The 20297-nt window shown below is 42.2% G+C and overlaps 1 protein-coding gene across 3 annotated transcripts in view; it reads right to left on the minus strand.

Moving 5' to 3' along the window:
* ATRN (attractin) overlaps window positions 1–20297 on the minus strand; it is a 150209-nt gene that overhangs the window by 38106 nt on the left and 91806 nt on the right. For all 3 annotated transcript variants that reach the window (XM_045980339.1, XM_045980341.1, XM_045980340.1), the window contains exons 20-24: window positions 19167–19260; window positions 17162–17214; window positions 14614–14708; window positions 12184–12262; window positions 10247–10404 (exon numbers count right to left, since the gene is read on the minus strand). In XM_045980339.1, the coding sequence (XP_045836295.1) occupies window positions 10247–10404; window positions 12184–12262; window positions 14614–14708; window positions 17162–17214; window positions 19167–19260 (479 nt within the window). The remainder of the gene's footprint in view (window positions 1–10246; window positions 10405–12183; window positions 12263–14613; window positions 14709–17161; window positions 17215–19166; window positions 19261–20297) is intronic.

Below are 20297 nucleotides of genomic sequence, written 5' to 3' on the forward strand. Positions count from 1 at the left end.
GGAAGGACCTCTAGTTTGCCTTTATCTTTTCCACCAAGAATGATCTTCACTCTTATGAACACCCAACACAGGCAGAGGATGGCAAAGGACGGCTGGCTCCCCTGAGAAGTAAAGATGGCTATAGCTTGTGGCAGCACCTGTTAGGCTCTGAGAAAACCCGAGGCCTGTGTGTACCTGACAGACTGCTTGGGGGCTGCTCCTGAGGCCAACGGCTTCGCCAGGGCTCAACCCCGCCCGGTCTGGGAGCCTGTCCAGACCAGGGCCCCTCAGCTCTTTGCCTCTCCCTGAGAGATGAGGCTCTGCAGACGCAGAAGATCTCACTTCAGGACCCGAAGCCTTGGCTGCCTCTGGGCTTCTGGCTTCACCACGCCAACCTTGCCCCATAGCTCTGGGCTGCAAGGCTGGAAGCCAGGAGAGAAATGATTCCTCCCATAAGAACTCAGGCCTGTCTACAAAGAGCTTTGCACTCGGGCCTCAGCTGTGTCAAGGATGGACGACTCTGTGACCACCCTAACCTGGGTCTACTGCTGCTGCCTCCTTGCGTTTTGCTGTGACCCTCCAAAACTTTCTTGTATGAGATCTTGCCATTTGCAACCACATGGACAGACCTAGAAGGTGTAACGCTAAGTGAAATAAGTCAGTCAGAGAAAGACAAATACCATATGATTTCTCTCATATGTGGAAATTAAGATTTTATTTATTTATGATAGAGAGAGATAGACAGAGGGAACACAAACACAGGGGAGCTGGAGAGAGAGAAGCAGGCTCCCTGCTGAGCAGGGAGCCCAATATGGGGCTCGATCCCAGCACTCTGGGATCATGACCTGAGTGAAAGGCAGACACTTAACCAACTGAGTCACCCAGGTGCCCCCCAAAAACCAGATTCTTAACTACAGAGTACTGATGGTTACCAGAGGGGAGAGGGGTGGGAGGATGGAGGAAAGAGGGGACAGGGATTAGTGAGTGTACTTGTGATGAGCACAGGGTGGTGTTTAGAATTGTACACCTGAAACTAATATTAAGACTGCATGTTAACTATATTGGAATTTTTTAAATAAAAAAAGAATAAAGAATAAAAGAACACTAACACAAACAAACAAAACCAAACCAAAATAACATTCTTTAAAACAAAGCAAAAACAAACTGAAGTTCTATGTGGAACTCTCTGTTGAGACCACAGGGCCTGGACTGGATCCCAATGCCCATCACCCAGCCACATACACTACCCACCTAATGGTGGTTTGTGCTGGCACAGAAACTGTATACACAGGCTCTGGTCAGAGCCTCAAGGCTAGTTAATTCCACTCGTTCCTGACACCAAGCTAACACTCACCGTCTGTGCATGCCCAACCTCCCACCTCAATACTGCTCTGTGCTTGCTTCCCCACGTGTCCTTGCAGCCATTCCTTTCACCACTCTCCAGAATTCCTATTCCATCTTACCATGATCATTAATAATTTAAAAATCATTAAGAACTGCATACACTTGGTTGGACTATCTACAAAGACCATAGCTAATCACGCAAAGCAATGGTTCCTGCTCTCTACTTAATCCATTCCTTAAGGTTTCTCTCTTTGGCCTCCGCCGTTATTTAGGTTTCTTTTTTGTTCTTTTAGGGTTACTTTTTTTTTTTTTATCACTAATAAGTTTTATTTTATTTGCTATTTCTTGACTTAACCATGTTAGGCATCACTTACTGACCTCCTGCTGTAATGGAAGGTGACTGAGGCCACCATCCCCACCGGCCCTTCCAGTCAAATTACATCATTGTTTTTAGTGCCTTTGTTGGTTCCTGTGGCATTATTATGAGGCTGATGGTGTGGGAAGGATGCCAGCAGAGACAGGCAATGGCTACAACACGGTTGGATGCAGGGAAGGGATGTGCCTGTTACCCACAGGCAGCCACAGGAGCAGGAGACAAGGTGGTGAGGCCCCCTGCAAGGCACACAGCCCATGGGGAGGAGCCCTCAGGCCTCTGATGCACCCCTGCTTGCTCCCTTTGCCATTTCACAGGGGGAAGTATGTTAGACAGGGTTTTGTCCCTGACTCCTGACTGTCCTAGAGACTGCCCAACAGCAGTCAATGACTGGTAAAACCCTAGTAAAATGCTGTGCACTTCCTGCAAAGTGAAACAGAAGGCCAGTTCCAAATACATCGCAGCTGGCTTACGATGGTCCCAGCCAGTCTAGGCCACAGGCCTAGCTGAGGCTACCTTCAGGAGGTTAAATAATAAAGTGGGGCTTTATTATTTGTTTCTACTACCTGTATTATCTTTTTTCAATTTTTTTATTACAGAAAATTTTAAACTTTTTTTAAAAAGTAGAGAGTATAGTATCATGAACCCAATGTGCTCATCACCCACATGTAATAATTACCAGCTCAAGGCCAGTCTTGTTTCATCCATATGCTTCCCCACTTTCCCCACAACCATATTATTTTGAAGCAAATCCCAAGTTTCCTACCATTTCATTCTTAAATATTTCAATCTATGCAGTACCTCTTAACTACCCTCTTTGTAAAATTAGGATGCTTGTGTCCTCATTCCTTTCTTTTCTTCTACCTCTCAACTCTTCTGACACCATGCTAGAACAATTCAATCGTCTAATACAGACTATGCCGAGTGGGATGACAAATTCCTGCCCCTGGTAGGCAGTCATTCTGTCAAGATCAGAAAAAGCTGTCAGCACCTTTAGAAAAGATGCAAAAGTTGCAAAAAACAGAACAAAGTTCCGATACCAACCCCAAAGCTCCCATACCTACAACTACTCATCCATCTAGTGCTCATTTGTGACGTGTCTACTGCTGATCAGCTCTACGCTGTGACACTGAAGAGACAGAAATATAAGACACTGTCCTTGCCCTTAAGGAAATCTTCGTTGGGTGAAACACCAGATGAGTCTACAGCTGTGGAGGCACAGATGAGGAAAGCAAGTTGCTACAGAGTGTGCCTGAAGGTCACTTGATGGACCCCTCTCCTGGTTCTAAACAAGAATTCTACCTGGACTCCCTAGTCCAGCTCCTTCCAATCCATTCTCCCAACTGCTGCCAGAAGGATCTTCTGAAAACACTGATCTTCGTCGCTTCTTGGCTTAAAACATTTCAACAACTCCCAGTGGTTTTCAGGCTATAGTTCCAAGCCCTCGGCCGAAACCTCCAGTCTCTTCCCGACAGCCTTCGCCTAGGTCTCCAGCATCTTGCTCACAGCGCTGCCACTTCAGCTCTGCGAAACTCCCAGTAGTTCTTGAAGGTGATTGCATATGCCGGTTCCCCACCCCTAACACCCCAACTCCCCAACCTCACGCTCCTGAGATTCAGCTCTGCTACTGCCCATCCTCACTCAGACTCAGGCAGCATGGGACACTCCCCTCTCTGCCCAGGACTCCCAGGAGCATGGGGGCACAGCCTGCCACCCAGCATCAGACAGCCCCTCCTGTCCATTCAAGGCTGCTGCTCTGGGCCACAGAGTCTGCTGCGTGAGGAGATGTTAAAGGAAGCCTCCGGCTGTGGAGATCACAGGGGAGAGATCTGTTAGAGATGGAGATTTACCCGTCCCAGCCACATGTGGTATTCACAGATGGCGTGAATGAGACTGTTCAGGGAGAGAGGGTCCAGAGGAAATTCAAGGGAGCAGTGGTACTGAAGAATTAAGAAGAAACACCCAAAGCCATGGGTGAAAAGTAGAAGAGAAGAGGATTTCAAGAAGGAATAATAAACAATGATCCTAATGAAAACCATAAGGCAGTAAGAGAACCTCAAATGCCGCTCTGAAACAAAGAAAGATTTATACTTTCAGTAGTTTAGTTCTAAATGTATTTCATAGCTTTATGATTCTTTAAAACTCTGATGGCACAGATCTCTAACACCAGGTGTAAACATACATCATCATCATCATTACACAATACATAACAAACATTAAAACTGTACCTGACATTTTTCATAATAGCCGAAGAGTGAAAACAACCCAAGTATCCATCACCAGATGAATGAATAAACAAAATGTGGCATATCCAGACAATAAAATATCACTCAATCCCTAAGAGGAGTTAAGAATGCAAACATACTAAATATGGATGAATCTTGAAAACATTATGCTAAGTGAAAGAAGCAAGTCACAAAGGACCATATGTTATGTAATGCAATTAATATGAAATGCCAGAATAAGCAAATGTATAGCGACAGAAAGTAGGCTGGTGGTTGCCAGGGTCTAGGGGGAGGAAGGAATGGGCAGTGACTGCTAGTGAATACGAGATTTCTTTTTGGGATGATGAAAATACTCTAAAATTGATTGTGGTCACGGTTGCACAACTCTGAATATACTAAAAACTACTAAATTGTGTGCTTTAAATGGGTGAATTGTACGGTATGTGAATTGTATCTCAGTAATGCGGGTACCAAAAAAAGTATATCTGAGTCAATAAAAGTTTCATACATCCTTTGCTTAGGAGAGCAGTCCTGTTAGCACCCATAAACATAACTCTAAAGTCTAAATGAAGGCTCAGTTCTCAATACAAATTCTGTGTTGCCTTTGCTTAGGAACACTAGCCTCTTACATAAACCAGCAGATGAAACACCCAGCAGGGAGAAGGCTTTAATATTAGTTCCACATTACAGTAACAACCTCTGTTGCAGAGCCAGTAACAACCCAGAACCCCAGCTTCACCGCCCACCTTCCTACCTCACACAAAACGTCTGTCTGTCCATTCTCTATCTTGAATACCTCCCGTCCCAAACTCCAGGCAAGGCTATGCCAGCTGAGTCCCTGCTTACTGGCGAGGACACCCAGGATCGCCTTCAGAAAGCAGAGTTGAGGGAGGGGCGCTCACCCACAGGAGCAACTCACAAGAAAACAGGCACAACCGGCCACAACAGACTCATCACCCTCCTGCACACAAGGCCTTCTCAATCTGGGTGGGGTTTTTTTTTGTTGTTTTTTGTATTTTTAATTTTAAACTGCATCTATAAAGATTTTTCTAGTTGGTTTCAAATTCCCTCAGTGAGCAGTTATAGGTTTTGATCTGTTCCTAATTATGGAAAAGAATCCTGGGATTGGTTCAGAGGGAAGGAACTTGAGTTTAACATTACCATTTTTAAAGTACCAAGGTTTATGTGAATTCTGAGTAGAGACCTAGATTTCCTGTTATTTTGCTTTAAAAAATGAGAGACAAAAAGGCTTTTGCCTGCACTAAAAGCCATACTAAAATTTAACTGAATGGCCTACGCTGCACCCTATTCTCTTCCTTCAATGAGTCTCTGAATTTTTACTGAATCTGGATTGTCTCTAAGGTGCACAGGTGTGTTTAAGAGCGAACGACATGTAGAAAAGCTCGGGCTCTGAAATTAGAGAGTACAGAAAGGCAAAGCTCCCTCTGTTGAGCACAGCACACCACCTCACGTGCCCAGGAAGACACAAGCTCAGCCCTCCACATGTACACACCCACGCATGGTCCCGAGGGCAGAGACCCGGTGCCCTTGAAGACACCAAGAGCACACAATGCCACAGGACCACAGGTCTAGTGCCTGCAAATACTACAGTTAGTTGTACCAAAGAGCAAAAAGACGCAGTTCCAACAGAACTTACCTGCTTGTTCAAGGAGAGCCGGGCAAGCTAAGTGAGCCTGCCATAGTTTATTTTCAAAAGTGTTCCTGAATACAGCTTTCTTAAGTGGCTCTTATTCAGGTAAGTCATCTAGCCCAGGTAAAGAGCCCCCCAAAATCAGGCAGCAAATCAACATCTCTTTGACTCTTAAACTTAAAATCAGTACTTTAAAAAATTAGGTGTGGGAAAGAGATCCCTCTGGAAGGAAATGCTCTAAAACCATTTCAGTGGCTTTCAGAGGGTGGAGCGACAGGGCACTGGGAGGAAAAAAACTAGAACTCAGCATTGGCCACAGCACGACTATCTCCAGCACAAGAGCCTGTTTATATGCACGGAGCCCTCTTTCCAAATGGGAAAAATGTCAGCAGTGTAAGTTAAGATTTTCACTAAGAATCTTAAAAATGTTAATTATTTTTCAAATATACACAACAAAGCCCGAAGTTTAATTGATTCAGAAATAATAAGGTATATCAGTATGAAAATAATCCCAAGTTAAAACAAGCCAGGAAATAGTATTTACTATACCCCAAATCAAATTTTTTATAAGTATATCTAATCTATAAATGGATCGTGTTACATGTTGCCAAACTGAAATTGTCTGGCTTGGGCCTAGAGTACAACCTCAATGGGGTCAAACAACCTAAAAACCTGGTTGGCACCTAATATTCCCTTTACCTTGGTGGTGTGTACACTCTAATCCCTCCCCTTGAGTGTGGGTGGGCCTGACCTAATCAGGTCAGTGTATTTAATTATTTATTTGTTTGTTTTCTTTTTAAACATGGGGCCTGAACCCATGATCTGACATCAACACCTGAGCCAAGATTAAGAGTCAGACACCTAACGGACTTAGCCACCCAGGCCCCCAGATGACTACTTTTAAAAGGGTCTTTGGGGGGTGGAGGGGAAGGGCCTTTGGGTCAATCAGGAAAAGTCAGAAAAAGTTGAAACTTCAGTAGATATATCTGTATTTTTGGTCTAAAATTTTAACTTTCAAATATTATAGAAATGGAATCAAACAGTATGTAAATTTTTAGGATTCCCTCCATGCCCTCCCAACTCAGTAAAATTTTCTTGGGATTCATCTAAATTGTTGTATCAATAGTTTATTTCTTCTTGTTGCTGAGAGTTACTCCATGATATAAAATAAATAAAATCTTAAAAGCTGTTTTTAAAAAAAGCAGTCAAAGGATGCAACTGAGAAAGAAAAGGACATAAAAAGACTCAGTAAAAAAAAATATGTATCCTGAAGATAAACCCTTATTACTGGAGTCCTTATCAGAATCAGATCATATTGTGGCTATAAGGGCTGAATAGGCAAAAAGAAAAGCAGTGAAGAATGAGAAAAAGTAACAGTAAGAAAAATCAAAAAAGAAAGAGAAGTATAAAAAACAGGATAGGGGCGCCTGGGTGACTCAGTGGGTTAGGGCCTCTGCCTTCGGCTCAGGTCATGATCCCAGGGTCCTGGGATCGAGCCCCACGTCGGGCTCTCTGCTCAGCAGGGAGCCTGCTTCCTCCTCTCTCTCTCTACCTGCCTCTCTGCCTACTTGTGATCTCTGTCAAATAAATAAATAAAATCTTTAAAAAAAAAAAAAAAAAACAGGATAAGGAGAAAAAGAAAGCTGCAAGTTAGGTCCTGATTGGTCATAACAATATAAGAAAAATCAGGATTCCCTTATAAAGAAAGTACAATATCTACGGAAGTTTCAGCTGTGAGAATTAGGGCATAATTACTAAAATGCATGAACGTTCCCGTTTTTAGAATTAGTCCTGGACTATCCAGTAGCCACGCGGATGCCGCTGTGTGAAAGGCCCGTAACTGTTGCCTGCTGGAACATCTGTTTTTTTCCCTTCTAGTGTTTAATGACTCTGGGAGATAATACACTGCAGTTGTGCTAGTGATTAAGATACTTGGGGATAAAGTTCATATTTCTGACCAGAAGTATCTCATGATAAGTCAACAGAAGTTGAATGTGGATGCATCACTAAGGTGTGATCAGAAATGATCAGGTAGGGACGCCTGGGTGCCTCAGTCATTAAGCATCTCCCTTCAGCTCAGGTCATGATCCCAGGGTCCTGGAATTGAGCCCTGCATCAGGCTGCCTGCTCAGTGTAAAGCCTGCTTCTCACTCTCCCACTCCCCCTGCTTGTGTTCCCTCTCCTGCTGTGTCTCTGCCAAATAAATAAATAAAATCTTAAAAATGGATAAATAAAAATGGATAAACAAAATCTTAAAAAGATAAAATTTTTAAAAATTGGGTTAAAAATATTTAAGATAAAATTTACTGTTTTAAGCATTTTTAAGTGTATGATTCAGTACTCTCAAGCACAGATGCTGCAAAGATTAGAGGACAGTGTGAATACCTTTGTGTTGATACATCTGAAAAAAATGAAATAAATTAATGCCTAGAAAAAATTATTTTAAATGACTGAAACAAAAAATCCAAAATATCCTACAACTTTTAAAGAAGTTGAATCAACAGTTAAAAAAATTTCTACAGGGCGCCTGGGTGGCTCAGTGGGTTAAGCCACTGCCTTCGGCTCAGGTCATGATCTCAGGGTCCTGGGATCGAGTCCCGCATCGGGCTCTCTGCTTGGCAGGGAGCCTGCTTCTCTCTCTCTCTCTCTCTCTCTCTCTGCCTGCCTCTCTGCCTACTTGTGATCTGTCTATGTCAAATAAATAAAAAATCTTAAAAAAAAAATTTCTACAAACAAAAAAATACTAACGATTTTACAAAGGAGATTCTTTTTTAACACCTTTTTTTTAGATTTATTTATTTATTTGATGGACAGAGATCACAAGTAGGCAAAGAGAGAGAGAGGAGGAAGTAGGTTCCCCATTGAGCAAAAAGCCCGACGTGGGGCTCAATCCAGGACCCTGGGATCATGACCTGAGCTAAAGGCAGAGGCTTTAACCCACTGAGCCACCCAGGCACCCCTACAAGGAAGATTCTAATCTTATATAATCTCTTCCAGAAATGAGAAGAAAACTCCTCATTTATAATTATTAATTATTAAAGGTTAGTTTAACCTTGATATAAAAACAGAACAAGGACAGCAAAAGAAAACTGGACAAACGGTGGTGTCATTCACTGAGAAAGGAAGCATGGCGTTTGGGGCTAAGGTCACAAGAACGACTACGTGCCGATGGCAGGAGCTCGTGATTGTCCAGTTGGAGATGTCTAGGCAGCGACTGAGAATACTGGTGTGGAGCGCAAGCAGAAGCTGGGCTGGAGACAGAACTGAGAATCACCAGTACAGAAAGAGCACCAGAAATACTAAGTGGGATGGAATTACCTAGGGAAACTGTGTGGGATGAAGACAACAGAGAACCAAGGTCTGATTCCCAGACAACCTCAATGTTTAAGGAAGAAGATTCCCGCAAGAGCCTGGCCAGAGAGTCAAGGAAAGAAGGACCAGGAAGGCAAGAAAGACGGTGACTCCAATCACTCAGTGAGAAGGAGAGAGGCCTGGAGAATTGGTTGGGTGACTGGCCTTTGCTAAGACAGGACAGTTCTCAGGATGTGGTGAGGAAAGGAGGCACGGCTGCAGTCTGAGGGATGAGTGGGTATGAGGAAGCACAAACAGGGAGCCGACACCAGAGAACGCCAGCTGAGGAGGGAAGCAGAGAGTGTGTAATATCAAAGGGAAAGCAGACTAGAGGATGAACACATGAGTGACCAGCTAGACAGAGAAAGGGAAGCAGTTGGTGAGAAAAAAACACAATATAGAGCCTATCCCCACATTCCAGGAACAGAAAGATTCTTTAGTCACAGTCCCAAGGCATGAACACAGAATCACCAGGACTCGGTTTCAAACCCATCCTAACTGATCAGTGACACCTTGTTTCTGAGAGTCGGCAAACAGCTGCAGACCAGGCCCATGACCATGCTTCTGTGGCTAACACTGGCCCGTCCCTGAAGTTGACCCCACCCTGGATTCCATTTTTACCCAAAAGAGAGGGGGTAAAAGCGAAAAGTACTGAGGCAAGGCCTGGAGGACACAGTGGCAGATGACAGAGCAGAAATGGGGCCAGGGGTCTTGGATAAGAGAGTCCCCTGAGAACTGAGAAAAGGCTTGAGGCTGATAACATCAGGAACAGCAGCAGGTGACATGCCTTCAGGTCACATACACAAAACCTGTCATGTGGAGAGCTACGTGATCTGTGGAGGGGAGGCCAGGACTCATACGGGCCCGTGCTCTCCCATGCAACCCGGTGCTGCCGCCCACTCCACCCCAACCTATCTTTCTCAAACTCTGACAGCAGTTGTGGTATCCTTCCATAGGACACTTCCGCACTCTGGCTCTCACTGGTTTTCGGTGTGTTTCATTTACCCCTACCTGACTCATTCCAGAACTGAAGCTCTGCAGGCTTTTACAAGGGAAGCACTCAGTGAAGAAATGAATACAGCTGTAAGTACCAAAACTGTGATATGCCAACTGGCTTTCAGAAGGGCTTATAGTTCTCTTTCTTAAGTGATTTAAGCCATCTCCACCACCGCCTTCCTTACGGTGGTCATGTACTCAGCACTCCTTTGCCACAGACACTACAAAGGCAAAGCAGTATCGTACACCCCATTTACCTCAAGTTTCAAATTAGTGGATTTAGTCTCCACTGAAAAGTTTTCGCTGTCTGCATAAAACACTTCTTACCTGAATTTTGATGGGCCAGGTGAAATTACTGACATAAACGAAGAACGTGATATTTGGGTGGTTGCGAAAATCAAACTTCTCATTAGAGAAGCTATCTTTGTACTCCTTAATGTTGGTTTTTGAAACAACAGGCATCTCTTCTCCAGCCTGGGTTCCAGCTGTCAGGAAGAAAAGAAATACAAGAGTCTATTTTTTTGGACAGAATCGCCCTCATTAATAACGACAATAGTCAGCATTTACTCAAAACTTACTACGTCCCAGGAATCGCCTCTAAGAGCACAATCTCATCTAATTCTAACAATTTTCATTATTCTCATTTACAGATCAGGAAACTGAGGTTCAGAGAAATTAAGTAGCTTGGTTCAGGTCACATAGCCAAGCAAGAAGCAGAGCTGAGATTTGCAGCGGGAAGGCTGATATGCAAGGCTATGCCCTTAACCAGAATAGTTCCTCCAGGAGTCTCTGAGGCTCCTCTCCACTTAAACAGCCAGACACCTAGCTGTGAACATACAGATACCACAAGAATCCTATCAACAATGACTTTCATTCTGCCTGTAGCACTTCAACTACTTTGCATTTCCCTTTTAGACCTGCTTGTCAGTGCTCCCCATCCCCCGCACCAGGAACACTGATTCACCTCTCACTTCCTAACAAGCAGTGACCTCATGTCTCAACAGCAGCAGAGAACAAGGAGCTTTAGAGGGCCACCCAGTCTCTTCTGCTATCAGCTGTAACTGTACTGAAATCCCCCTTATCTGGTATAAATTCATCCTATTCCCAAAGAGTCCTTCAACATTCCATACTCTCCCTCTGGAATTCTGGTGTCTACAAAAATTTGTAAAATAGATAATTTTAGCATATCTGCATTAAATACTGTGATTAGAGCCCAAACTGATTATCTCCTCACTGAGACAATCACTGAAAAGCATTCACGTGCTCAGAGATGTTGCCCTTCTCCCAATGTTCTGATAATTCAGACTTTCTTCTTAAAAGTGTCTCTTCACTCCAAGTTTCTGAACCTTTTCTGAATTCCATACAATCTTTTAAGAGATGGTAAACATAAGACATGCAAAGGTAATGTTTAATTTTGCTTCAGGCTAAATGGCTGTGTTCTGACCGAACACCAGCACTGAAAGAGCAACAAGAAGGAAGCATGGTTACCATCTGGTGAGAACCTGCCATGTTTCAAGCACTACACGGATTACTTCCTTTATTGTCTCATTTCAGCTTCACCAGGCTATGCACAGCTTGGTGTTTTTAATCATCCCTTTTATCCACGAGCAAACCGGCTCAGAAAGCTTAACCTGCCCAATTGCACAGTGCACCAGAGTCGGTAAATGGGCAGAGTTCAAACCCACATCTGTCGAGCTACATTCAGAAGCACTCCATCAGGCCCGTCTGTCCCTACCTCAGTAGATCTTCTGCCCGGATCATCTTTAGCAAATCGTAGCAAGATGGACAAGAGAGCAAACACTCTGCTCTTAGAGCTTGATTTAATTCCCAAAGTATACTTCCTTGTACCTACAGAGATCTCATTCTGTTTTAAATAGTTCCATTTCTCACTTCTGAGGCCTGCCCGGGGATGATGAGGGGAAGGCCAGAGCGGTGGCTGCGGCAGGGCTGGCATAGGTGGGCACAGGGCGGGGTGGTGAGTGCACACTCAGCCTGTCCCCACAGGAGGCAAGGGCATGTATAACCTGATGTCACTGACACAATTCTAGGAGATAAGTACTGCTGTCTACTCTTTGTGACAAACAACCCTACGGTCCAGAGAGGGGTTCAGACACCTGTTTGAGGTCTCCCAGGTCCAAAGAGACAAAGGTGGGTTCAAACCCATCTGTCTGGCTCCAGAGCCCCATTTCTCAACAACTACACGTATTTCTCAATCTACTACCAATCTACTCCACTTGGAAGGTCTTCTCTAGGTATGTCTTTACCTGAGAAGCTGGCAGCCCAGGTGATGTTGAGGTTAAAGTTTTTGGAGGCATTGATGAACATGTCCAAATCCCTGTTTTGCTGATAAGCAGTGCAAATAGTTAGAAAAGTAATTACAAGAGTTTACAGATTTTAAAATAAAGAAGTAATTAAATTTTACTACTCTCGATTTTAACCACAAAACAGATATTTTACAGTGTCTTAAAAGGAACTCACGCTTATAACAGTCAGTAACATTTCTACCCAATATAAGCAATATAGCCCAAGTAAATTTCATTTCTCTCTCATAAACATGCATGTGATTTAATGCTTTATCAAATGCCTAACTCCATGAGAAAGTAGGTTTTAGAAAGCCCCTGACCAGAGAACAATGACTTAAATTTTATGACCTATGTTAGGGGAATCAGTTTCCTATGGATACTCTGGGAAACTCAGATACCACAATTTGAAGAACTCATGTAACTTATTTTGATTCTTGGTTTTAATGACTGAGAAAGACATCTCAGAGAAATTCGTTGAGCCAACAGGTAGAAGTGCACTATTGGCTACACTAGGTAAACTGTAATATGAATTTTCAGTTTTCACTGAAACTTGACTAATAAATCTTTCTTCTCTTCAAAGAATTATTTTTTTGCAAATGAATCAGATACTGTATTTTTATATTTTATAAATGGATCCAATCCTGCTGGAATTCTTTTTCTTCAAAGGCCAGAAAACAAATCAGAATGATAAGAATTTTAAGGGTGCTGTTTTGATGGTAATTACAGCACAAAATCTTAACAATGGATACATTTCCAAATAGCCATTTTCAAAATGTGATCTCCAAACCAGGAGTTTCTCAACCAAAGCAGTAAGTTACCTTCTTGCTTATTGATATAACCTCACCTTCCTCTAGCAGGGACAGCTCGAGTGTTTATTTTTAATATTTTGTGGAAGAATACTATTAACAAGTATGTCTTTCCAACGAAAGGATCAACAAACTTGAAATCCTAGTCCTTTTATAGAAGACAGAACATACACTTTAGATAACTCCATTAAATATTCTGTCATAAGATAAACAAGGAACTCCAGAGAGGTCAAAAGATTTTCATGGTCACTCACATCATTAAGAAGTATTACCAAGAGTCTATTATGTTTATTTAAAATAAAGTTAACAACATCAATTACATCCTGCAAGACTGAGTACTTTAACCAATTGCTTATGAATAAGATATTAAATAAATTTCATGTGTGGTACTTTTGCTATAGTTTTATTCTCAACTCTTTTTTATTAATTCCAGTCAACATAGCCATTCAAATGATATGATATATAGTGTGTCCATATAATATTTTCATTTAAGGTCAGCTATTATTTTTATTTAAAAAGAAATTCACTCTCTAGTACATTTCTTCTTAATTTTATCATTAAAATGGAATATAAAAAACAAATCTTATTTCCATTTGATTGTAAACATCTCATACTCTGGATTTTGTTCTACTACTAATTTATTTATTTTTTAGATTTAGCAATGTTTGTTAACAATAACATTTGCTAACAAAGGAACACAACCTGGCTTACTGTCATATTATTTTCCATGTATTTTTCATCATGTTTATTATGACAGGAATTTTGTAATGTTAAGTGGCTGTGTGTTATGTTGATGAGAAATAAACCTTCAAGGAGGTTCCTAAATAATTTATCATCAAGTTTAGTAAAATTTCATTATGTATTGGAGTGGCCATTGAATGACTTTATATTTTATCAAAGATATCGTATAGGTGTGTCTTCATGTTCTAGACACTTCACTTTTAATTGTCATGCTATGTTGGCTCCCTTCTACCACCAGGCAGTACCTTATATCCGGCTGGCGGTCATCATTAATGAAAGTAGATATAAACCGACATTTCAACAGTTGTCCTACTAATTCCAATTGTTTCTGGTTAACTTCTCATTGGACCTGGCTATACCTTCACTGTTTTTACCTCCCAGTAAGGCCAACAACTTCCTATAGGCACAGAAGAATCTCCTCTGTGGGCTCCTAGGCATCAGTAGCATTAACCTCAATCTGCAGTTTCTTTGTAGGTACTTGTTAAGCCTCTGGTCCATTCTGAGAGAGTAAATCTAGGCCCTGCCATGTGCCCCTCTGATCAGGGATATCCCCCTGCAGTCTCCTCTCCTTTTCTATGGCGACTGTGATGAGCTGATGAGCAAACCAAATTTATGTGTAGAGTCAGTCAGTCTGGGTGTCAGATCCTGGTAAACCTGAACAACATCATTCTTGCCTTTGAGGTGGAGAGGAGATAAAGGGTAGCTTCTAGCATTTCTTTCCTGCACCTCTAAACAGTTCTGTGTACTCCACTCTGGAGATCACTGCTAATGTTTCTACTCATAAATATCAAGAAAAAGATGCACATGAATTCAAAACAAAGCAAGAAAACTTTCAAAATCTTACTTCATCAGGGGTAGCCACAAAATTGATGGCTGTGTAATAGCGGTCATCTTCCTGGGATAGGCTAAAGGTGAACTGATAGTCAATGAGAAGAGTATCTACAGAAAGAAAGAAATGTGTATTTAAAAATTAAAACAAAACAGGGCTGGTCTCTAGACATACAGATTGATTTCCTTACAAATATTCAATAGCCAGGAAACACTTCTAGCTCACTCATACCTGGGGAGTGGAAAGCTTTTCAAAGGCCGTCAGGTGGGCAGCATCATTTTATTTGGACTAACCTATCAAACTCTTCTTACATCAAGACGCCGGTTAAGATTTTCAGCTCCAATATAACTCACCTACAAATATTAATTGTACCTCTATAACACATTAGGTTTTGCTTAAGGATACAAAGTTACAAATTAATGGTAAAGAAGAAACCAAGACCCCATAGAAAAATGGTTGATCCCAGGTCTGTAGCAAGGAATATGAGCCTTGATTATCTTGTTCTCGAAAGCAACAAAGCATTCAAAGACTAAAGTGATATAGCAAAAGAAAATAGCTTTAAAGAGAGCCTACTGGACAAAGATGGTATAATTTTTTTTTTGGTACAAAAAAGGTGGTTTTATTCAAGCACAGGAATCGGACCTGTAAGCAGAAAGAGCTGCCTAAAGATGGTATAATTTAATTCTAGAAAGTCCATTGTAAAACTCAACAACCTGACTTAAAAATGGGACAGAGAAGTTGAATAGATATTTCTCCCCAGAAGATACACAAATGGCCAGTAAGCACACAAGAAGATGCTCAACATCATTAATCATTAGAAAAATACAAATCAGTTAAAAAACCACAATGAGGGCGCCTGGGTGGCTCAGTCGGTTAAGCGACTGCCTTCAGCTCAGGTCATGATCCCAGAGTCTTGGGATCGAGTCCCGCATCAGGCTCCCAGCTCCACGGGGAGTCTGCTTCTCCCTCTCACCTTCTCCTCGCTCATGCTCTCTCTCACTGTCTCTCTCTCAAATAAATAAGCAATAAAATCTTAAAAAAAAAAAAACAAAAACCACAATGAGATACCACCTCATGCATGGTGGGATGGCTACTATCAAATAAACAGAAGATAGTAAGTGTTGGTGGGCATGTGGAGAAACCAGAAACCTTGTGCACTGCTAGTAGGAATGTGAAATGGTGCGACTAATGTGGAAAACAGTATGGTAGTTTCTCAAAAAATTAAAGAGAGAATTACCAAATGATCCAGCAATTCTACTGTGCAGTACATACCCAAAGAACTGAAAGAGATACTTGTACACCGTGTTCATAGCAGCCAAACCTCATAGCTATTAGTCACAATAGCTAAAAGACAGAAGCAACCCTACGGTCCATCAGTAGTATACATAAAGTGGAATATTAAAAAGGAAGGAAACTCTGACATACACTACAACCTGGAACAATCTTGAAGACATGATGACAAATGAAATAAGCCAGTCACAAAAGACCTGTACTAAATGACAGTACTTACATGAGGTACCTAGAGTAGTCAACATTATAGAAACAGAAAACAGAATGGTGACTGCCAGGGGCTAGGGGAAGAGGGAAATGGAGAGCTGCTGGTAAGTTTATTTTTAACTATTTAAGAAACTGCCAAATGGTTCTGCCAAAATGCCTACACCATTTTATATTTCCACAAAGGCAGATGAAGGTTGTACATAAAGGTTCTAGTTTCCCTATCATTGCTAAAACCTGGTATTTGGTATTGGCTTTATTTTTTCAAGATAGATAAGTTACAGCGTACCAGATTACCAAAAATTCACTGATATATTGGGGCACCTGATGGATGGGTGGCTCAGCTGGTTAAGTGTCTGACTCTTGGTTTCAACTCGTGATCTCAGCGTCCTGAGACTGAGCCCTCCCTTGGGCTCAGCGGCTTCTCCCTCTCCCTCTGCTCCCCTTGACTATCTCTCTCTCACTATCTCTAAAATAAATAAATAAATCCTGAAAAAAAAAAAAGAATTGTTTCTGGGGGCACCTGGTGGCTCAGTCGGTTGAGTACCAACTCTTGATTTCAAGTCAGGTTGTAATCTCAGGTGGTGGGATCAAGTCCCACCTGGCTCCACACACAGCACAGAGTCTGCTGGAGATTCTTTCTCCCTCTCTGCCCCTCCCCCTGCTCGTGCTCTCTCTCTAAATAAATAAAACCTAAAAAAAAAAAAAGATGGTTTCTGACCTATATCCTGAATGTGCAATATGTTAACCTCAACCAGGTAATGGCAAATGAAATTAGGTTTCAAGAGAACATAAATGACGAAAGCCAGAGGTGCGTATTTCTGTATTCTCCCCTGATAACTGCTATGGACATATTAACATAAACCACAAACCATAATTAATACAGCTTCAAATGGTATTCCTATATGCAGTAAGTGTAACAGAATGGAAATACATCAAATTAGGACACACTTCCACAAAGGGCTATATTCTCATAGCACTTACCATTCTCAAACCACGTTAAAGTAAATAACAAAGTTTTATTGAACTATTTTGCTTCTAGACAAATATGAATTGTGAAAACACTTACAATAACACGTTCCTTTGAGAGGATTTCCCTGGTATCGATTTTCTACCTCGCATCTAGGGGGATAAAAATGAAGATTATTTTCTATCGCTGGTTAAAACAAAATCTACATTCATCTTAAAACCACGTGGATCCTTTCCTATAAAACTACATTACAAACAAGTGTGAGTCATGATAATCACATTCTTCACGGTCACTCAGATCAGGCAGGCTGAGGAGTCTGCGTTCATGCTGAGCACCGACCAGACCACTCAGCACTTCACACCCTTCCAACTGACAAACATTTGCCAAAGCACAGGAGACAAATCCAAATGTAATAAATCTAGATCCTACTTGTTTTCATGAAAAACACATTTCAACTTTTGTGTGGACTAAATATTCCTCTAAAAGTGAAGTTACACATTTTTCAAATATCCTTTTCTTACTTCTTTCCTGTTCTCCTTGGATAAAACTGAGCCATTCTTTAAAAATAAGAAAAGGCTAAACATTGAGAATCACTTTCACTTAAAAAAAAAAAAACAAAAGTCCTTGAACATGGTTCACCAGTCTGGAGAGAAAAATAAGTTCTACTAAGAAAGAATCATTACTTTCCCCCACAAATATGATCTGTGAACATCAGCAAAATGCAGTCTCCCACTTCACAAGGCCATTTATACTGGCAGGCCCAGGAGCTAAGAGCTATTATGAAGGTGGGGAAAGCTTGGGTCAAGCACTTTTCCCAGATAAATCATACATGATATTGTGTCCTTGGATCCAGGGTGACTCTTAGCACTTGCTTATATCTAAAATCTCTTGAAGAAAAAGTCTTTCACTGGACCTACACCTCATTTCATTACTGCATGCCTGAGGCAGGAGTGATTAATTCTGCTCTATTATATTGTTCTGTTTAAAGGAACCTAGGTCCAAAAGCCAATCTTTGATTAGACATTAATGGACTTATAATCTTCGATTTAATAGACTTAATCTTTGATTAGACATTTCTTCACGTATTGGCTTTAAGGCATCATGAAACCAGTAAATGTGCCCAGTGGTGTAAACTGTAAAATGTAGACAGAGCAATTCCTTCCTTGAACATCACTATCAAGGTCACTGGTGACCTTACTACTGGTGTTTTTTGAGAAAAAATTTACCAATGATGTATCTGCTTGTTGTGATACTACTATGATCTCTCTCTCTCAAGTCTCTTCTTGAGAGAATGAGTAAAGCTAGTGCTTGTGTTTTATGAGGTTTCCTAGTGAGGCAAACTGGTATATATTTGTCGGGGAACAATCTCTTGTTTCAACTCACCAGGACACTAAAAACAATTATTGCTAGTACTGCTATCGATGGACAGGGAAACTGAGGCTCAGAGCAGTTAAGTGATTTGTCTCAAGAGGGCCCTGCTTCTTGGAGGCAGAGCCAGGGCTAAAACCCCATGTCTGTCTGACGCTGTTGGCCTCCTCATGGATGGGAACCCCAGATTCTTCCCTGGAAGATGTCTAACAGACTTCATCAAGGAAAATGCTAGAATAGGAGGGATGTGTTAAAGGCCAGGGGATCAGCTCCACCATCAGACAACCAAAATGCTAAATAAAACACTGTCCTGGAATACCAAGTCTTCCAGCTCTTTCTCGGGAAAAGGTACAATCTCCTGATGTGACAAAAATTGAACAGAAGTTGAAGGTAAGACTGATCCAAGTCAGCAATGCTGTCAGTGTCACTCAAACATAAAAATGTGACCTAAGGAGACATCAAGGAATTGCTGCTGAACCTCCTCGGTATGGAGGCTGACCAAATTAGACCCACCTGAAGTAGAAAAGGCAGAATTCCAAATTCATCAAGCCAGGGATGTCCCCCCCGACCCCCCAAGCCCATACAAAAGGGCACAGGGAAAGGGTGGCTCTTGTGGTCCAGCAGCATCATAGTTCCTTGGCCTCCCTGGTGGTACAGACTCAGCTGGCCTGGCTGTCAGTCACTAAAGCCACATGTGGCCTGTGGCAGGCAGGGGTCTCAGGAGTGTGGTACTCACAGCTGGCACTCGTCCCCCTTGACGCCTTTGGTGGTGCAGAAGCACTTGCCCGTGTTGGTGTTACATAGCGATGCGTGCCCGTTGCACTTGCATGCTGGGGAGAAGGAAAAGGAATGGAAGTCACAACTGGCTTGAAAGATCACCACTATCACAGACTTTTCCTAAAACACGTAATTTTATCTAAATTGGGTTCGACAGGGAGGACATTAGAATGAAAGCATTTAAAGGCTAAGATTCAAGTTTTCCAGCTAACGATTTATCTCAAATAAAGCAAAGGCAACGTGAAAAGAACCAGAGTCCAAGGACAGGAGGAAAGAAGTGCTGGCTCCTACTGCCATCTGAAGCAACCATTGGGATCTATTTTGATCTTCTCAATAGGCCGTTTTTCACTATTATGACTCATTCATTCGGTAAATATTTATGAAGCATCTCTCAAGTGCCAGGCGCTGGGTATGGGGGCACTGACTCAGTCCCTGCCCCCAAGGAGATGCTCTGAGCAATAACCACCCCTCAGGGGGAGACTTGGTCTGACTGCACTCAGCCTCCAATGAGGTGCCTGCCCCACAGAGGCCACGTTTCAAATCCTAGCAGGGCTCAGAAGTGAGGTGAGATCACAATGGCAGGTCAGGGTTTTAGAGGCCCTGCAGGACTTGCACCTGGCCTTCTCTGTAGGCTCTGCAGAAACAGGCACTTGGGATGCCTGGGTGGCTCAGTCATTAAGCATCTGCCTTCAGCTCAGGTCATGATCCCAGGGTCCTGGTATTGAGTCCCACATCGGGCTCCCTGCTCCTTGGGAAGCCTGCTTCTCCCTCTCCCATTCTCACTACTTGTGTTCCCTCTCTCATTGTGTCTCTCTGTCAAATAAATAAATAAAATCTTAAAAAAAAAAAAAAAGAAACAGGCACCCATGTGTTGGGGGCCTCGGGTATGGGGTCCTGTGATTACTGTCAAATGGATGAAGTCCAGTCACAAAGTGTGGGAAAAATATTTTTACTCAAGACCTTTCAATCGGAGCCAGAAATGTTCTTGAAGACTGAAGGACAATGGTAGCAGAAGAGTACTAGTAACCACCCACACTTCCTGAGCACTCACTACGTGTCATGCACTATTCTGACTGCTTCTGTCTCTCTT

This window comes from Meles meles, chromosome 16 (assembly GCF_922984935.1).
Source record: "Meles meles chromosome 16, mMelMel3.1 paternal haplotype, whole genome shotgun sequence".
Lineage (NCBI taxonomy): Eukaryota > Metazoa > Chordata > Mammalia > Carnivora > Mustelidae > Meles > Meles meles.